The sequence below is a fragment of the Pocillopora verrucosa genome, chromosome 7 (genome assembly GCF_036669915.1).
Source record: "Pocillopora verrucosa isolate sample1 chromosome 7, ASM3666991v2, whole genome shotgun sequence".
In the NCBI taxonomy this organism is placed as follows: Eukaryota; Metazoa; Cnidaria; class Anthozoa; order Scleractinia; family Pocilloporidae; genus Pocillopora; species Pocillopora verrucosa.
The window spans coordinates 23774829-23794096 of NC_089318.1; the positions used below are offsets into that span (position 1 = coordinate 23774829).

The window sequence follows — 19268 nt, forward strand, 5'->3', positions numbered from 1 at the left end:
ATTTTGTCACATTTCTCTGGGCGGCGTGTTTCCGCGCCGTAAGTGCATGGTCGTGATACTTTCGGTTTTCCGTTGAGAAATCTTTGTTTTTGCTGAGCATTGGTTAGTAGAGCGCCAGCGGTTGGTACGAATAATTCTTCGTCCAAGGAATTCTAGAGAGAATTCTAGAGAGGATATGTGGCCATTCTCTCGTGTTTCAATTTCTTGTCGTATGGCTACCCTCTATCTGTCCAGGGAGCTATCTGCCAAAGGATCCGCTTTGAATATTAAGCGGCGTATGTCTTCGGGCATTTTCTTTAGGAGTATGAGAATTAGCAAACTTCCATATGATTCGGTCATTACTCCAAGTGTTTCTAAGCCACGAATATTGGCTTCGCATAGATCGTCAAATTTCCTCAGATTTTTTGTGTCACTTGATGGCGCGTGGATCTTGGCTAATGATTCCATGTAATAGTTGGTCAAACTTTGGGTTTTGCCAAAGCGATCTTTTAATAGCTCAGTTGCCTTTCTATAATTTTCTTCAGTCAATGGCAGCCCGGAGATAGCGCGCGCTGCTTCTCCTTTAAGCATTCCATTTAGATAATTCATTTTTCCAACATCACTTAGTTCAAGATTTTTATCGATAGCTGCACTAAAGTTATCACAGAATGTGAGCCATTCAAGTGGATCACCTCCAAAGGATTTGATGTTTATCTTGGGTAAATTGATAAGCATTCGGGGCGTTGATGCTTGTTTGAAACTACTATGATGGTACTGACTCACCGGTGTTTCTTGTTTACTCTTGAGAAATTGTTTAATTTTGAATCGCTAGTCCGTTATATTGTCTTAAAACAATAGGGCTGATTCTGTGTCTTTTAGAATGTCTTCCTCTGTCTCCAAAGACATCACAATTTTAGCATCCATCTGCGCTATTTCCCCAGCTCTTCGTGTGAGTCTGTCCACAAGTGCCTCCAATTCAGCGTGATCTGAACTCTTTAAAGATACGAGTTTTTCTGCCTTGTTAAAATCTTGTGTACAGTGTCCTTTGTAGGCTGCTCGGATCGATTTAATTTTGTTTATATCTTCTGTCATCCTAGTCACGGCACCAATGTTACAACTATTGTTGTAATAACGACGTAGTATCACGATGGTCAAGAAACCTGTTTTCTTTATTTGTGAATCTCAGAAGAACATCGCGCACATTGTGACGTCATAATTACATAATTTATGACGTTCAGTATTGATCGTTTCATATTGTCCTTCAGAAGAATTTTAAAATGGTGATAATAAGAGTTTCCAGTGAGGTTTTGAGCTACTGTAAAAATAAAATAATGATCACAAAATATTAAAAAAAGGCTTCGAGCTTTCGATGATCCACGACATGATCAGGAAGCTCAAGGCTCCACTGGATACTTATATACCATATCATTTTACATTACGTTCCTATGTGAGGGCACCGGTCATATGTATACGAGTAAAATTTGACAGAACCGAATTAATTATTCACACCACACGTGTGCTGTAGGCCAATTTTATGGAAAAGCTGATATCTGTTCCAAAAACGTACTCACTGTACTTTGTCATATTTTTACTCTTAGTTTTATACTGGATAAGAAGCACATTGAAACATGGCAGAAAAAAAGTCTGACCTGCTAGAGCAACGAAAGCAAGATCTTGTCAATGCGAAACTCGATGGCGACGCAAGGGAAGAAATGTTCGCTTACAAAAATCTTGGCGAAGTGTACAACGAGGTTGATGATACTAAAAGAGCGATAGAAAACTTTATACACAGTTTAAGGATTGCCCAACAAGAACGCGACAGAGCTTACGAAGGCGAAGTCTCGTGGGATCTTGGAGATGCTTACTATGCACTCAGTGATTATAAACAAGCCGTAGAACACCACAACAAGTACCTTCTTATCTCCAAAGAACTAGGAAACCGAGATGGAGAGGGACATGCAAACCATCACCTTGGCCGATGCTATCATGCACTCAGTGATTATAAACAAGCCGTAGAACACCACAACAACTACCTTGCTATCTCCAAAGAACTAGGAAACCTAGGTGGAGAGGGAAATGCAAACCGCGACCTTGGCAAATGCTATTATGAACTCAGTGATTATAAACAAGCCGTAGAACACCTCAAAAAGTACCTTGTTATCTCCAAAGAACTAGGAGACCGAGATGGAGAGGGACGTGCAAACCACGACCTTGGCCAATGCTATTATGAACTCAGTGATTATAAACAAGCCGTAGAACACTTTAACAAGTACCTTGTTATCTCCAAAGAACTAGGAGACCGAGGTGGAGAGGGACGTGCAAACCATCACCTTGGCCGATGCTATCATGCATTCACTGATTATAAACAAGCCGCAGAACACTTTAACAAGTACCTTGTTATCTCCAACGAACTAGGAGACCGAGGTGGAGAGGGACGTGCAAACTACAGCCTTGGAAGATGCTATCATGCACTCAGTGATTACAAACAAGCCATCGAACACTTTAACAAATGCCTTATTATCTTCAAAGAGTTGAGAGAGTTGCCCATAGCTGATTACAAAAAAGCCATGGCGCACCTCAACAAATTCCTTTTTATTTCAAAAGAACTTGGAGACAGAGATAGAGAGGGACGTGCAAACCACGACCTTGGCCAATGCTATTATAAACTCAGTGATTATAAACAAGTCGTAGAACACTTGAACAAGTACCTTGTTATCTCCAGGGAACTAGGAGACCGAGGTGGAGAGGGACATGCAAACGACGACCTTGGCCGATACTATTATGAACTCCGTGATTATAAACAAGCCGTAGAACACCACAATAAGTACCTTGTTATCTCCAAAGAACTAGGAGACCGAGATGGAGAGGGACATGCAAACCACCGCCTTGGCCTATGCTATAATAAACTCAGTGATTATAAACAAGCCGTAGAACACCACAACAAGTACCTTGCTATCTCCAAAGAACTAGGAGACCGAGATGGAGAGGGACATGCAAACCACGCCCTTGGCCATTTCTATGATAAATTCAGTGATTATAAACAAGCCATCGAACACTACAACAAGTACCTTGTTATCTCAAAAGAACTTGGGGACAGAGTGGGAGAGGGAAAGGCAAACCTTCAGCTTGGACATTGTTATCGCGTCCTCAGTGATTATAAACAAGCCATATGGTGCGCGGAGCAAAGTCTGATCATTGCCAAAAATATTGGGGATAAAGTTGCGGAAGTAAAAGTTAAAAGTTGCTTGGGCGAAACTTATCGATTTCATGTCAACGATTATGAAAAAGCAAGAGAGAACTTCATGCAACAACTTGACATCGCCAAAGCCGTAGGGGACCGCGATGGTGAACAAGACGCTTACTACAACCTTGGGTCTCTTTATAACATCCTCGGTAAGTTCAGCACAGCCAAAGCGTACTTTGACAGAGAACTTTCCATTGCTAAAGAAATCAAGAATAGGAAAGCAGAGGCAAAGTCCTATTTAGGTCTTGGCCAGGCTCATCTGCTGCGAAGAGATTTTATGAGAGCCATCGAATTCTTTGGCCAATTTCTTAGCACTGCTGAAGAAGAGGTATTAGAGACAGAAGGATATGCCTACCAAAATTTGGGTGAGGCCTATCTTGGACTCAATAATTTCAAGGAAGCTGTTAACTACGGTATGAAAAGTCTTGCCTTTGCAAAAGAAGAAGGAAAAAAATGTTGCGAGAGAATGGCGAATATTCTCCTTGGCCGTACTATGGAAAGCTTCAATCTCCCACATGAAGCCTTGGATCATTATCGGTCCGCTTTAAAGCTCGTAAATGATGCGAGGGACATTATCAAGGCTGAAGATGCTCACAAAATATGCATACGAAATGCTCGTCAGATTGAGTACGATGCACTGAGCAGAACTTTGCTGAAACTTTCAAACTTTGGCGAGGCTTTGTGTGTTGTTGATCAAGGAAGAGCACAGATCTTATTAGATTACATGAAGCAAAAATATCAGATGGAATTTCCTCCGCCCAGGACATCAGAACCTAACGTAGCACCTTTGGTTTCCACACAAACAATTTTCATTTCACTTGTAAAAGAGACGATTAATGTATGGCTGGTCAGTAACGGGAACGATGTTCAATTTCAACGAAAGGAAGCAAAACACGATTACAAGTTCGGGAATGATCCCTGTCCCTGCTGTTTAAAATGTTTGAAAAAAGCAGCTTTCAAAGAGAATGAGTTTGCCGCTCGAGTTTTCTGCGAGGATCGTTCTATGGATGCATTGAGGCCGGCTCAGTTGGAGCAAGACGAAGACTCTTGTCATGAAACGTCGGCGTTACTGTCAGAGGACCGCTTTCGTCTGGATGTGCCTAGAGAGGAATCGCCACTGGACAAAGAAACTTGTCACGAAATGTTGAAGTCACTACAAAGTCAGAGGAATTCCTTGCGACTGTTGTATGATACTGTTATTGGTCCCATCGCAAACGAGTTGAAAGGCGATGAATTACTCATTGTTCCCGATGGTCTACTAGGTCTGGTTCCTTTTGCTGCCTTCGTCGATAAAGATTCCAAGTACCTCAGTGAGACGTTTAAGATTCGCATCGCTCCGTCGCTGACCACTTTGAAACTAATCAAAGATTGTCCTGAAAACTACCATTGTAAGAGTGGTGCGCTGCTTGTGGGTAATCCATGTTTCGAGGAGATAACAGATCTCCTTGGAAAACCTTGGTTTCAGCCATTGCCTCACGCTGAAAAGGAAGTGCAAATGATTGGAGAAATCATCAACGCCACACCACTCGTCGGAAAGGAAGCGACTAAAGACGAAGTACTGAAACGTATTGCTTCTGTCGCTTTGGTCCACATCGCCACGCATGGAAGCGCGGAGACAGGTGACATTTGTTTGGCCCCAAATCCTTCAAGGAAGTACCGGAAACCGGAGAAGGAAGACTACATGCTGAAAATGTCAGATATCAAAGCTCTGAAGCTTCGAGCAAGACTTGTCGTGCTTAGCTCTTGTCACAGTGGTCGAGGGGACGTTTCTGCCGAAGGCGTGGTTGGTATGGCATGGGCTCTCTTGGCTTCTGGTGCCCGCTCTGTTCTGGCGTCACTCTGGGCAATTGGTGACGAGGCCACAATGGAGTTCATGAAAATATTCTATAAACATCTCAGGGATGGCAACAATGCTAGTACGGCGCTCCATAAAGCTATGAAATGCCTGAGAGAATCCAAGGAGTTTAGTGCTCCAAAGAACTGGGCTCCATTTGTTATCATTGGTGATGACGTTACGCTTGAATTTGAGGAAGACATCGAACAATGCTAAAGAAATGAGAACAGTGTTCCGTCACTTGATCATTTACATATGGATTGACTTTTCTATGTAGACAAGTACAAGGCGCTGATTTAGAGCGCAATTCGCGATCCTTGTACAATTTTATTCTGTGACTTTTTCAAACAAGTTTGTCATGAAAATCCCTGGTAGTAAGATGAGCTTTTAGTACCTGCACATTTTAATTTTTCGAGTTGAACACCAGTGATTACGTAGCAAAAAGGTGAACAATGATACAACTAGTTGATGTAGCTTCATACACGACTTTGAAGCTATTGTGACTGATTTAATGACTAACAGACGACAAAACGGCGCTCAGAAGTAAACATCTCGCTGCCTTTTTCTTGTTGTAAATGAGGATAAAAATATTTTGGTCAAATGTTTCTTGCGCATCATAATTAAGTTCCCTCGTAGTTCGAGTTTGCATGAATGTACGATAATGAGTTTGAAACAAAGGAAAATAAACAATTTTGTAAAAGAAAAAACTGCAATTAAGTTGTTCTGATGGGAAATTCTCAGCTAAAAATTTCAAATGGTCATACAGTGTTTCTGTAAAAGAAAACTAAGAACTAGTTCCCGGAAACTGTTAAAAATTGAAGGATAACCGAAACAATTGAATTGCGATGGCATAAAATTCAAAGGATCTCTTGGTTAAAAAGGAATTAAACGAGAGATGATCCAGCTTGTAAATCCTGCCCTGAGTGTCTAAAATCTCAGTTTTTCGTCGATGTAAATCTTTTCCATCCTTAGCTTAGCCCTTTACAGCAAATAGAAACCCCAAATGTAAAACTCACCCAACCACAAGAAACCGGAACATTTTATTATGCTTAAAATCAAAAATTTTTTGCAAAGTCATACAAGCTACGGTTACTGTACAAATTCTACAAAAGATGTTTATTGTCTCCTTCGAAGTAGAAGAAGAATTCCAAACAGGAGGGCAAGTCCTGTCATTGCATAAATATCCCAGTCATCGCCAATAAAGTTGGTAAACTTTGACAAGTTCAATGATCCGTAATTCTGAAAAACAAACGATAAAAAGGAAGAACTATTAAGAGAGACGTTAATTTGAATATCTCAAAGATTAGTCTGGGCCAGTCAATCACAACCTCTTCGTAATAATGGTTGGCTGTGCCAGGCTCTCTCGGTCAGAGGAGACAAGCAATGTAGCAGGGGGAACAACGCTTGACGGTTGTCATGGGAAACAAAAGCGGGAATTTGAGTCCACTTTAATTATCCTATTTTCCTCTCGACATTCCGTCCATTTTCTACCCGTTCTAGGGCTATTCTGTGATCTTTTGAACGATGTATGTACATTTTACATCTCTCAATTCTGTTTAATCTATTTTTCAAAGTATTTGGGAGAAGCTTAGTGAAAGCTATCAATGCCGGTAACTTTGTAGAAAAAATTTCTCTACGTGAAAAGGCGAAATTCTGAAAACAGATGCGGGAGGGAATTTAAAGCTTTAAGAGGCAATTTCCTCTAATACCTCTTGAATCCACTCCCAAGTAAAAAACACGCCTAGCTTCAGCAGAGCAAGAGAGACAGGAGCCTGGGCATCAGGGCTGGTCTGAGCTGCCATGTCATAAAACCTTTTGGCAAGATGAATGTCCTGACAGAAAAAAATGACACAAGTCATTGATATTTAACAAATAATTTAGACCCTTTAGTTACATACCTTTTCAACCTTTAAATTTCCAGTAGTGAGTAACATAAAGTTGTCTGAATTTCATTGTACGGTGGGTTTAATTAACTTCAGGGAGAGCATAACTTTCAACAAACCGGAAGCTTGTTTGTCTCAAGTTTTGAAGATTTTGGGTTCAATCCCAAACTTGTAAAGTTACAAGAATTTTGGATGCTTCTCATGAACTTCAGCTGTATGCTTAAGAGATGGGTTTCAAAATAATGTAACCGTCATTAAATCAGGATATTTCTTGCTCTTCTGCTCTGAGAAGAATCCATCTCTACAACCTTCCACGATCAACATTCAAATTTCATGTCACTTTTGTGTGTTCCATCAGAAATAACGTTGCTTTACCTGTCTCATACCCAGTCCCCTCTCGTGCATGTAGCCCAAATTAAACATTGCCTGTGCGTTGTGCTGCTGCTCGGAAGCCAATCTGTAATGGAATGCTGCTGTTTCATAGTCAATATCTGTTCCATATCCATAGTAATGATAATCACCAACTTTCACTCTTGCTGCAGTGTTTCCTTTCAGTGACAATGAAGGAAAAAAACCAGTCAACTACCTGTAATTACAGAGCTAAGATCTAATTTGTAGTTCTCTTTTTAAACTTCTATTAATTTTCTCCTTAATCATTTAAGAGAATTTGTTGTTACATCAAGACATCACTCATCAGCAGACAGGTTTATTTACTCTCAGTAACTCCTTACTAATGTTTTGATATAATGAGAAAAATTTACATGTCAATCACTTCTAAGGCTTCACTTCAAGGTTTTACTTCTACTCAATCACATCCTAATAAGTAAAGACTAACACTGAAAGAAGTACACTCATTTTTTTTATTCAGCGGTCACTAGAAAATGAAGTTTTCAAATGTACTGTTGAACAATACTTCAAAACACTATGTTGTACGTTTTGTCAAATTAACAGCCTCAAAGGTTGTTCCAAAGTGTGCACTTTGCACACATAAGTATAAACAACAAATGTACAAATACAAGGCCTGTTTTGCAGTCATTTTGGCAATCAGTTGTCAAAATATCAACTTGAGAAATAATTTGACAAAAATATAATTTCCATCACACAAAGGGATATTATATCTCAATCTCAATTGCTTCCATGTCCTTTGAATACTGCTGCAAAATGAGCATTTGATCAAGTATTTTGACACTTAACATTAAAATTGTAATGTTTCTTTCCAAGTTAATCTAATTTACCTTGAGAGGCTGCTCTTGTCCAGTACAGCAGGGCTCGAGGAAATGTTTCATTCTCAAGTATCACTGAAGTCAAACCTGTTGCAAACACAAGCAATAACTATCTGTTCACCACATGAGGTTTCCCAAGTCAATTCTCCAGTGTTTAGACACACCATATTTACAGATTTTCACAAAATCCAAGTGTTTATGATGATACTGCCATGATAGGGAATACCAAACTTTACACAGAACCATGTGTTCAAAATGGTAGGGGGATCTCATAGGGACTAACTCTATTTAGACTATCCTTCCTTTGAATATCAATTCCCTTAATTCTTTCCTCTTCCAGACTTTTTCTTAGAGCCTTGAGTATTAAAGAAAATAGGGCATTAAATTTGATACCCAACCTCTACTATAAAGCACTACTCAAAAACCACAAATGGAAGCAGGACCCTCAGTCATGTACAGTGTATGTAGCCAAGATTTAACACTGGCTATGAATTTTGTTATTATAGAGAAGCCAGTCTAATATAGTAGACTGCTGTTTCAGAGCTTAAATGTATGTCTTTTCATAATGATATCCACAGTACTGACTTCCATACTCTACACAACATGGTGGATTACAAAACAAAAAGCTTACCATGGTCAAGAATGTAGGCTACATTGCTTTGTGCAACTTCATATCCCAGTTCTGCGAGCAAAGCATACTTTAGCAGGGCAGTATCTATATTACCAGCTCGGTATGCCTCGTGTGCTTCCATTAACATCTGTGCTATCCTTCCGCGCTCTGCAACATTCTTGAAAAGCTGTTTGGGAAAGATAACCCACACCAAAACCAAGGTAATTAATTATGTCCTTCACCAAAACTCTGTGTATATGGCAGTCTACAACAAACATAACTTGGTCCTAGGGAGGAAAGGGGCAGGTGTGATATATCTGGTGTATAAATGTTTTGATGTACCTGAAGAGCAATTCATTTTTATCAGCATACTTAGCATGGCTTAGTTATTGTTTCCTAGGGTGTAGATATAAATTACCAAAACATTTGCCTAAAACTGGAAAAATGACTGGTAACCAACAGTTATATACAATATTGTCTCTGGCAATCCACAGATTTTGCTTCACAACAATTTCATACAACAAAACAGGACTAGGAAAGCATTTTCTGTTCACAAATGAAATGTAGTTAAGACATGGGTTCATTTTAAACAATCATATTCCATTTTTTTCTATAGACTCCTTAATCTTTCCACACTTTAACTGAAAACCTACCTCTGTTGCAGTGTTACAAGATCTCAAGACTCCTGTTCCAGACGCATGCATGACAGCAAGATTGTAAAATGCCAGGACATGACCTAAAATAGTACATTTAGTGACATAAATTCTGACTTATCAAGCCTAAAAAACTGATTCTTCATGCTCACTGAACTAATTAACCTTTTAACTCTCAGAAGTGATCAACACGAAACTTCTCCCTCTAATATCCTTACATTGTCCAACAAACAGCTAATGAGAATATTCAAACTCATCAGGTAGAAGTTGTTATCTTGATCTTAGACCAAATTCTTATAACTAATTTACAAGGAAATGTGTAGCAGCAAGAGGGGAGAATTAATAATCAGATCTTGGGAGTTAAAGGGTTAACAGTGTCAGCTGTGAGATAAGTTGCTCCGTGAACATACTCCTCAAAATGTGGTCAGTAAAATATCGTTCTAGTCAACAATAGGATTGATTTCTATCAACTGTTGTAACGGGGCAATTGGCTTTATTAATCATGTAACAGGTGCCTTGAATCAATCTTTTCAGAGACCTTACCTTTTCTTCCTTTTTTTTTTAATTTAGTACATATTTTAGACCAAGGAGTGACATTCACTTGTGTAGTGTGATAGTCCTTGAGAGGGCATAGAGGTAGTCCAAAAAAGACTAACTTCCATTTCTATTAATAAATCTTTGATAATCTAGGTGGAAGTCATCATCAGATTCAGTGACGAGTTACTCCATAGTTGAATGAAGTAACTCTGTTTTGTGGAAACTGATTGGTCAGTTTTGTTACAATGTGATTGGCTGTAAGACTCAAGTAGCATTTGTTGGTTATGATTGGTACTATTCAGGACTATTGTTGCCTGGATTATCACACCAGATAACTGTAACTGTAATAATGTGCTTAAGTTGTTGGGGATAATCAATAACTTCCCTTACCAGTCTGTGATGCTAAATTAAAGAACTTGATGGCCATCTTATAGTCACGCCTTACACCAAGTCCATCTGCAATGAACAACACAGTTAGAGTGAGAGACAGATGGTTTGACTTGTTACATTTGGGTGGCAAGCTTTTAGGGAAGCCAGCGATGAGTACTGGTATTCTCTACCAAATATTTTAAGGATAACACAGTTAGATTTCAGCAACACAAAGAAATAAACCAACTTTAGGAAAGAACTTACGGTAATACAGTGTTCCCATTTGGAGATGTCCATCAACCCAACCTTGCTCAGCAGCCAGTTTGAAGTATTGGAAGGCTTTCTCATAGTCCTGTTAAATTTAACGCAAAGGCAAGCTTCCAATGATTAATCTCAAAATTGGCTGATATGTGTTGACAGAAACTTTTATTCAGACATATTCTCCTTCTTGCTCTATGGACTCAACAAAAAAGTGACAATCTTAGTTAACTCACCTTTTTCACCCCTTTCCCAAACATGTACATCAAACCCAAGCCACTTTGGCCAATAGCATTACCCTGTAGCCATAACAAAAGGAAAGAAGAATAAGAAAGTTCTCATTTGTAGAGATCTGGAAGCCTCACAAACACATCACCTTTCACAGAGTGTGAAATTAATTTTTTTTTCTAATAGCCACTTGGCTCCTAAATTTTTCAAAGTGGTAGCCAATGCAAAAAAAGTTGGTCGCCATTTTTAAAGACAAACAAAACCTTTTTTTTTTTTTTAACGCTGTCAGCGTTTTAGATAGACCCTCCAAAATTAAGTTCTGCAAAGTGGACACTAGGATAGGTGATATACAACGTTCAAGTTCACCTAAATCCAAGATGGCGTCTAATTATCGATCGAGATGCGTGTGCTGCGTTTTGGAAATTAAACAAACTTAACAAGGACGTTTCTCTTTGAAAATCTTTCAAATTCTCTATATCTCTAAGTATGGTTATGATGAAGCATTCTAGTCGCCAATTTGGCGACTACTTTTCAGGATTTGGTCGCCAAAGTAAAAAATGTAGTCGCATTGGCGCCTGTATCAGGCGCAATTTCACGCCCTGTTTCAGGTATTATTCACTTACAGCATCTGCAGCTTTTTTGAACCACTGGAAAGCTGTCTCGTTGTCTTGCTTGACAGCAGTACTTCCCTCTGAATACATCTGAAAAATACAAGTGATTTGGTGATTAACATCTACATTTGCTGCAAGTAGAAAATGAAACTTCCATTGGCATTGAGCTCTCCTTAGATAAGATGCTAACCAGTTATGGGTATATTGTCCACTATGGTAATCATCTCCACACAGGTTATTTTGGCCAACGTTAATGCTAGCAGTGTGCACAGTGATAGTCACATATGAAAAATCAGGTTCCCTCAGCAATAAACCATGCAACTAAAAACTTAGAACTGGTTTGAGTTTCACAAGGCATGAGGGACTTAGATTGATTCACACTCCTGCTTAACTTCCACAACTTACCTTATTACAGTACAATAGATGGTGTATCATATTCCAGTAAAAATTTGCCTACTTGCCTCTTTAATTCTCATGGAGAGTGAATCGTAGGTGCATAGAAACAAAGATGAGGTTATAACATTGTGTATGTTGAGATCACAATAACTAATATTAACTGCATGACTGTATACCTTTCCCAAGTAGGCCATGGCATTTGAATTTCCTGCATCAGCAGCTTGCTGGAGGTATCTGAAGGCTCTCTGAAGGTAAAAAATAATTTTTTTGTTAATTCACCAGAAGCATTTCATAATAAGTAACTTTAAGTTCAAAACGGAATGCCACATTTCAGAGAAAGATAATAAACAAGAGTCTTACTGCATGATCCATTTCAACTCCACGCCCTCCTTGGTAATGTAACTGACCAAGGCCAACCTACAGAAATGTTTTTATATACAGAAATGTAAATATGTCAAAAACATCTTTGCTGCACTGTCGTTCCTTAAATAATTATCATATCTGAACAAATGACTGGCTTTCACCAAGGTGCAAGTAGCTACTGAAATGTGCAATACCAGAATTGCAGATATTCAGAGCCTTCTTATCAGCATGCCAACACAACAGCATGTATCACCCTTAGGCAATGCTTGTGTGTGGTGAAAATCAGCCAATGTAGAGACATTGATTTGTCTCAAAGGGCAAAAATAGAACAAACCTTTGAATGCATTCAATGAATTGTTACATAAACCCTTTAACTCCCAAGATCTCACTAGTAATTCTCCTTCTCCTCCCTAACCTTGGAGAGCCTGTGCTATTTTGCTTCAAAGATTAAGAATTTTTCCCCTTTAACATTACACTGTACATACTCTTTCTACTAAAATTCTTTATGAAAAACCTGCTTTCTGGCAGGAGAGTCCATGTGAAACATACCTGAGCCTGTACATCCCCTTTATCAGCAAGAAACTGGTAATACTGAATGAGGTCTTCGTCTAGCACTGAGCTGCTTCCACCCTTAGAACAAAAATGCAAGTTGAAGGAGTTACCTCAGTGTTATAGAGATTTGTCTCAGTGTGTCATTATCTTAGTTTTCCTACCACCATGAGGGAGTGAAACATAGCAACTAAAAATCACTATTGACATTTCTGATCTTAGCAGGATGCAGGATATGTGTCATATGAACTTCATAGTAGACCTCACCAACCACAGAGTCTCTGTGGCTCAGTGGTAGAGCATTGAAGTGCGGAATCCAAGGTCTGAGGTTTGATTCCTCATGGGGACTCAGAATTTTTCCTCTGACCCATGCTTGTGACAAGGCGAAAAACGTCTTTCTCTAAGAATCACTTATTTGAGCCTCTTTGTTCATTGCCAACAACTCTTCCCCACACAAATACAAAACAAAATCAACCATAAACAAGAACTGTTTCTAAGTGGGAAGTAAAATATATTCTGCATGCAATTCACCTGTTCTTCTTCATCTATAAGCCGTATTCTTTGAGTGGCAGCTCCACCAGTTAAGGAGACATCCTCTGCAACTATAAAAAAAACTTCCTAAATGAACACACGGTAGCTGCCTTGTGGTTACAACAGAACTTAAACTACAGCAATCTGATGGGATATTCACCTTCTAGATAACATCAATTTTCCTGTGTTATATTTATAGAAATTACCCTCTGAATGATAGCTACAAGCATGTCCACCAACACTGTATTGAAATTGCTAAGAAAACTTAATGTACAACATAATCCCATCTGGGAGTGAAGGGTTAAATAGGACCTAAGTATATAGTTTGTCTACATAACATACCTTTGTTGGACACTCTGCGGTAATAAGTCAGTGCAGACTCACAATTAGCAGCTACTCCTATCCCTGCCCAATAACGATAACCCTACAACAAAATAATATAGCAAAAAGAAAAACTCTTAAATTTCTGGTCACTATAAGTGACCTAACATAGTTTCTTATGAGCTGCTTCCTTGTCAACCTGAAATTTGGAGTATTTGTTTTAATTAGGAGGAAACTGAGAAGACCTGGAAAAATAGGCTTGGAGTAAGAACAAGAACTATCCAAATGATTTAAAGATCAAACAATGGCCCCTGAGGCGGGAAGCAAGTGAACAAAACTTGTTGTTTCCAATCCCCTTGTTATTGTGTCTTCTTTGTGCTATTATCCTATTAAGAGGGTAAAACACAAGGAAATACCAAAATAATAATAATAATTATAATAATAATAATAATCTTTAAATAGAGGAATCTATGAAGAATGTTGGCAAAAGATCTTACCAGAGCCATTTGAGCTTTGAAGTCTCCTCCTAATGCACTAAACATATAGTAAACAAGAGCTTTGGCCTGGCTAGAGTTGACACCAATACCAGTAGCATACAAGAATCCTAGAGTCTGCAACAAATCAAATCAATTTTAAAATTTCATACCACACCACATGTATATAATGTGGTTAGCATATAATTTTTTCTTGGTTTAAATCATTTTAACCAATTTGATTTTCATCATCCTTTTCTGGTTAAAAAAATCAATTAAGGAAAAATTGAACTACAACATGCACACTGTTCCCTAGCAATGAAGGAATGGACTGAATGAATACAGGAATTTATTGTCATTACCTGTTGGCCAACAGCTGAGCCTTTGTTGGCGAGGTCTGTCAACATCAGCACTGCTTTGGAAATGTTGCGAGGAAGATGATCACCAAACTGTTAAAAACAAATCACATATGGGAATAATGTGCTTCTGACTTGTATAGATTAAAATAGGATATGGAAGTGGTTATACCAAGTTTTCTATTTCCAAAATTCTGATACAGAAGTACATTTTAAATACACTGATAACAGGATGCCTGATTACTGATGTCAAAACTCTGTACTTCCTAATTTTTTTAATAAAAGAATGTATATACAAACCAGATAGGATAGAGCAACCAGTTCTTGAGCCTTGCTAAAGTTGTGAAGAAAGGCAGCTTCTTCCAGTAAGCTATATGCTCTGTAACAATAATTGGTGAGTATAAGTTCATAGAGACATTCCTAAAATCAACAACACATAAATGTTTAGTTCATACATACTTCTTGTAGTTTGGTTTTGTTTGGTTTAGGAGTGCTGTGGCATCTTGGTAAAGCAAGTGGCCAACCTCTTCTAATCAAGCAAACATAACAAAAACTAATATTTAATTAAAACTGTTTTTATTTCAAGGAATTGCACTTGGAATATAGAACAGGAAGTAAAGTTGAATCTGTCGACCAATATCAGATACGATGGTCATATATTATAATTATATAACATGATCTTTTTTGTTCTCTGTAGTGACTTTTAACCCTTTACCTCCCATGAGTGACCAAACAGAATTTCTCCTCACAATTTCAATTTCAGTATCAAGAAGCAAAGTGATAAGAATAAAGACAAATATCGTTTAGGGGATTATTACTAGATTCAATACCAAATTCTCATTATTCATATTACAGGAACTGTATAGTACTCACTAAGGAGAATCATTAGTGAGATGCTGAGAGTGGAAGGGTTAATTTAAGGTGCTATGTTTCAAATTTCCTGGCCTTTATAAAAGGATGTGGTCACCTGGTTTCAAGACACTGACAATGTTACTTTATCAGAGTAATAGGTCATTGAAATGGTTTTGTTGCTATTACCCATTGACCAATTTTGATCACACATTACTCTCAACTCTTTTACTTGACCTGAGCATAATTGAATGAGAAAATACACACCGCAGTATGAATAACCACATTTGTAGGAAAAATCTAACCTTTAAGTTCTTGATTTTCTTTCTTTATTTCTTGGTTTTGTTCTAAGGAAGGAAAACACACAATGTGTTAAGATCATAAGAGTCAGACTGGAACCATTTCCAATTACATTACAATGAGGTAACTTTATTTCAACCCTGGAAACTGTTGATAATGTAGATGTAAATGTTAGCAAAATAAATTGTTTTTCTCTTGTGTCCATCCTTCAGAAAACATAAGTAATTATAACAAGCATGATAAAATTAAAGTATACTTTGACTTGATGATTATATTACCAACTTATTTTAACACAAACTGTGAATTACAGTCAAACCTGTATTAGGTGGTCATGTACAGCCAAAGGCAGGGTGACCACTTAACCCTTACACCCCTGAGAGTGACTAGCATCTAATTTCTCCCAACAGTATAACCCTTGTATCACACATGAAGGTCATGAGAATAGAGGAAACAATCACCAACTATATATTTTCTTGATTGATACAGGGCGTGAAATTGGGCCTAATACAGGCGCCAATGCGACTAAATTTTTCACTTTGGCGACCAAATCCCGAAAGTTAGTTGCCAAATTGGCGACTAGAATGTTTCATCATAACCTTACCAAGAGATATAGTGAATTAAAAAGATTTGCAAAGATAAATCCGCGGCAAACTTCCTCGTTAAGTTTGTTTCCAAAACGTAGCACATGCATCTCAATCAATAACTAGACACCAACTTGGTTTTAGATGAGCTTTAACGTTGTATATCATCCATCCTAGTGTCCACTTTGTAGCACGTTAAAGATCTTTTCCCTAACTTAATTTTGGAGGGTCTATCTAGAACGCTGACAGCGTAAAGAAAGATTTTGTTTGTCTTTGAAAATGGCGACCAACTTCTTTTGAATTGGCTACCACTTTGAAGAATTTAGGAGCCAAGTGGCTATCAGAAAAAAAAGTTAATTTCACGCCCTGTGATAAACAAATTTTCCTCATTGGCACCTTAAGAATTGTATAGAAAACAATAAGGAGAAAATGCATTTTGATGTTAGGGTGGAAAGGGTTGATACAGTTTCACCACAACATTAAGGATCCACATTTTACTGTAGTGGCAGTGAAATGCGATCAAAAACTCATTTTTGTCCTTACAATCCTAAGAAGAAAGATAATCTGCCATGTGTAGAAGACATTTGAACTCAAAGTACTAACATGGTTTTCATGAGAGAAAACATGGAAATAATTTGACTTGAAGGATTTTTCTTAGTTTTATTTGAGTGGTTCTGCTTAACCCTTTAACTTTCCAAGATCTGATTGTTAATTCTCCCCACTTGCTGTTACACATTTCCTTGTTAATTGGTTACGACAATTTGGCGTTGGATCAAGACAACAACTTCTGTCAATTTGATAAGTTTGGGTATTCTTGTTACCTGTTTGCTGGACAATGTATGGAGATTATAGGCTGAAGTTACACGTTAACCATTTCTAGGAGTTACTGGGTTACGTTACAGTTCAATAGAGCTGGAGGACAATACAAACGGGCCATTAGGACTTAGTTAAAGGTAACCACAACCTCTCAATGGAGGTAGCCACTTAACAGAGGTTGTCATTACAGTAATAAAGGAAAACAAATCAGAGACTTAAAAAACTGACTACCTAATACAGGGTGACCATTTAATATGGTGTTGCTTAAAACAGGTTAGATTGTACTATAAAATAAAGCTTAGCATGTGACAAACTTAGGACAAAAATACAACCCAAGAGAAGTCCTAAGCAAACTATTACATTAACTTACACGCACCAGAAAATATAGCAGAGTTTTCATATCTACCTTTCAGCTGTTTGATCTCTTCCTGCAAATCTTCTTGTTCTTTAAGTTCATCATCATCATCCTCATCATCAAAATCTTCTGATTCATCCAAAGGCTTCTCTGTCATTTTCCATGAATCAATACTATCAGTTTCTTCATCATTTAAACCTTTCTCACTCAAAACATCATCATCCATAGTTTCATCATCCTCCATATCATCATCCATGTTGTCATCATACAGCTCATCAACATCATCGTAATAATCATCATTGTCAGACCAACCCTCTATTCTCTCACGTTCAATCAATTTCTTTTTTGCTCGCCCTTTTCTTGTCTGGGATTTCTTTCTCTTAATTTGCTGCAATGTTTCTTTCTTATTTTCCTTACCATCTACTTTCTCCAAGTGAGCAGCTGCCCCTGTGCCAGAATCATATTTATCATCAATGTTTTCAGGAAGACTATCCACATGGTCTTCCCTTAATTTTTCTCCTTGTTTATCATTTTCCTCACTTGACTTTGTTAAAGGAGCCTTTCCATTTGATTTAGCAGTTCTATCTTCTCTATATTCCCCACTTGAAGGTTCATTTTCCTGTCCAGATACTTCTTCCTTACTGTCACTATAAGCTTTTTGGTTATCTAAGTCTGCTTCATGTTTTTGGGATAGAGTCTCAATATTGTGGACCTCTTTTTGAACTTCTTCAGTCCATGAGTCTAAATTATCAGTTTGTTCACTTGGTTTTTCATCAATTCTTTGTTTATCACCTTGTGCAGAATCTTTAACAACAGACTCCTTAAAAAAAAGATAGAACCCATCAGCGTTAGCTACTTAAATGCTTCTCTGAACAAGACAATTATAACTCCCTAATGTGACCAAAAAGGAAATTCTCCTTGCATTGTTGAAAAATTTCAAGCAAAAAAGTTGTGAGAAGAAATAAAAATATCAGCTGAGGGATAACAAATAGTGTAATATCAAGTTCTTAATTCTCAAATCTAAAATTTTCAATTATCTGAGCTAAAACTGAAAAAAGAGTATAAAAGACAGCATAGTGAATTGATTTTCAGATCTTGGGCTAGGAAGGATTTAAAAAAAAATTCCATGAGAGGGATGTCTATTCAGCTAGAAACCAAACCCTGAAAGGAAAAACTAGTATTTCTCCCTTGTCTTGAAAGAGCCCTATTTTTCCCTACACCAGCTGAAAACAAATCAGGCTCACTTAGTTAGTAACAAGGGTTGGACGGGAGGGGAAAGGGCAGGTATTTATGACAGTGAAGGTGGGGGAAATCAAATAGATTTAACAAGAAAGACATGTAAACGCAAAAATCTCTAGATTAGAAATAATCACAGGTCTGCATCCGTGTATTTATAGTAAAATTAACGCATCCTAGCCCACACAGACACTCAAAGGATTTCATGCATCCCAGAACATTAATCTCCATACCTCCTCCGGAGCGTTGTTTACGGTGTTCCCAGGAGAATTGTTGTCACCTTGTTCTGAAAGTTCCTCACCTATGCACCAAATTATACAATAAAATCTAAAAATAACTACGATATTTTATTCAGCACAGCTATCTATGCCATTAAGCTCCGTATGATTTATACTATGAATGCAAAATATTAAACGATGGTTGGTTTGATGGATATATATACTTACATAATCCCTTCTCTGTCAAAATTAAGAATACGCTATAAAACAGGCTTGTACGTAAGATATTTCGTAAAAGTATAAAACGCATCATGCCTTTTTTTGCAAGCTTATATGAGAAAAAAATATTACTCTGATGGCAATATTTGTCAGTCAGGCACAGTTCAGCCTACAGATGTCGTAAAATTTAAGGTAAATACGTGTATTTTCAGATGTTTTCATCATCTCGTCCCTTTTAACGAAACGATGCCACGTAGGGACGCTAGTGCGCATGTC

General features: G+C 37.9%; 4 protein-coding genes across 4 annotated transcripts; 2 read left to right on the forward strand and 2 right to left on the reverse strand.

Moving 5' to 3' along the window:
• Positions 1–222: 222 nt before the first annotated feature.
• LOC131792026 (uncharacterized) lies at positions 223–714 on the reverse strand. Its single transcript, XM_059109386.2, has one exon. It carries the CDS (start codon positions 712–714, stop codon positions 223–225), a length of 492 nt encoding a protein of 163 aa, XP_058965369.2.
• Positions 715–1607: 893 nt separating this feature from the next.
• LOC136282639 (tetratricopeptide repeat protein 28-like) lies at positions 1608–3942 on the forward strand. The gene is made up of 3 exons (XM_066170316.1): positions 1608–2496; positions 2572–3776; positions 3922–3942. Exons 1-3 carry the CDS (start codon positions 1608–1610, stop codon positions 3940–3942), a joined length of 2115 nt encoding a protein of 704 aa, XP_066026413.1.
• On the forward strand, positions 3941–5273 carry LOC131792024 (tetratricopeptide repeat protein 28-like). Its single transcript, XM_066170317.1, has one exon. The coding sequence runs from the start codon at positions 3948–3950 to the stop codon at positions 5271–5273; it is 1326 nt and encodes a 441-aa protein (XP_066026414.1). The 5' UTR covers positions 3941–3947.
• Positions 5274–6078: 805 nt separating this feature from the next.
• On the reverse strand, positions 6079–19235 carry LOC131792025 (protein sel-1 homolog 1). The gene is made up of 23 exons (XM_066169588.1): positions 19002–19235; positions 18789–18856; positions 17371–18139; positions 15573–15614; positions 14878–14947; positions 14719–14797; positions 14425–14511; positions 14087–14200; positions 13611–13692; positions 13269–13339; positions 12738–12818; positions 12186–12242; positions 12002–12070; positions 11442–11519; positions 10827–10889; positions 10597–10684; positions 10354–10419; positions 9427–9509; positions 8795–8960; positions 8176–8250; positions 7316–7488; positions 6767–6889; positions 6079–6296 (listed from the first exon to the last, which is right to left on the reverse strand). The coding sequence occupies exons 1-23, from the start codon at positions 19084–19086 to the stop codon at positions 6174–6176; spliced, it is 2712 nt and encodes a 903-aa protein (XP_066025685.1). The 5' UTR covers positions 19087–19235; the 3' UTR covers positions 6079–6173.
• Between the last annotated feature and the right edge of the window lie 33 nt (positions 19236–19268).

Bases quoted from the DNA above. Each gene is read 5' to 3' on its own strand.
- LOC131792026 (XM_059109386.2), bottom strand. From the start codon at position 714: ATGCTTATCAATTTACCCAAGATAAACATCAAATCCTTTGGAGGTGAT.
- LOC136282639 (XM_066170316.1), top strand. From the start codon at position 1,608: ATGGCAGAAAAAAAGTCTGACCTGCTAGAGCAACGAAAGCAAGATCTT. The intron at 2,497-2,571 runs TTATCTTCAAAG...ACAAATTCCTTT, and splicing joins ACACTTTAACAAATGCCTTA to TTATTTCAAAAGAACTTGGA. The intron at 3,777-3,921 runs GTAAATGATGCG...TTGTTGATCAAG, and splicing joins ATCGGTCCGCTTTAAAGCTC to GAAGAGCACAGATCTTATTA.
- LOC131792024 (XM_066170317.1), top strand. From the start codon at position 3,948: ATGAAGCAAAAATATCAGATGGAATTTCCTCCGCCCAGGACATCAGAA.
- LOC131792025 (XM_066169588.1), bottom strand. From the start codon at position 19,086: ATGATGCGTTTTATACTTTTACGAAATATCTTACGTACAAGCCTGTTT. The intron at 15,615-17,370 runs GTAGATATGAAA...TTCCTTCCTTAG, and splicing joins AGAGATCAAACAGCTGAAAG to AACAAAACCAAGAAATAAAG. The intron at 12,071-12,185 runs GTAAGACTCTTG...TTTTACCTTCAG, and splicing joins GAGTTGAAATGGATCATGCA to AGAGCCTTCAGATACCTCCA.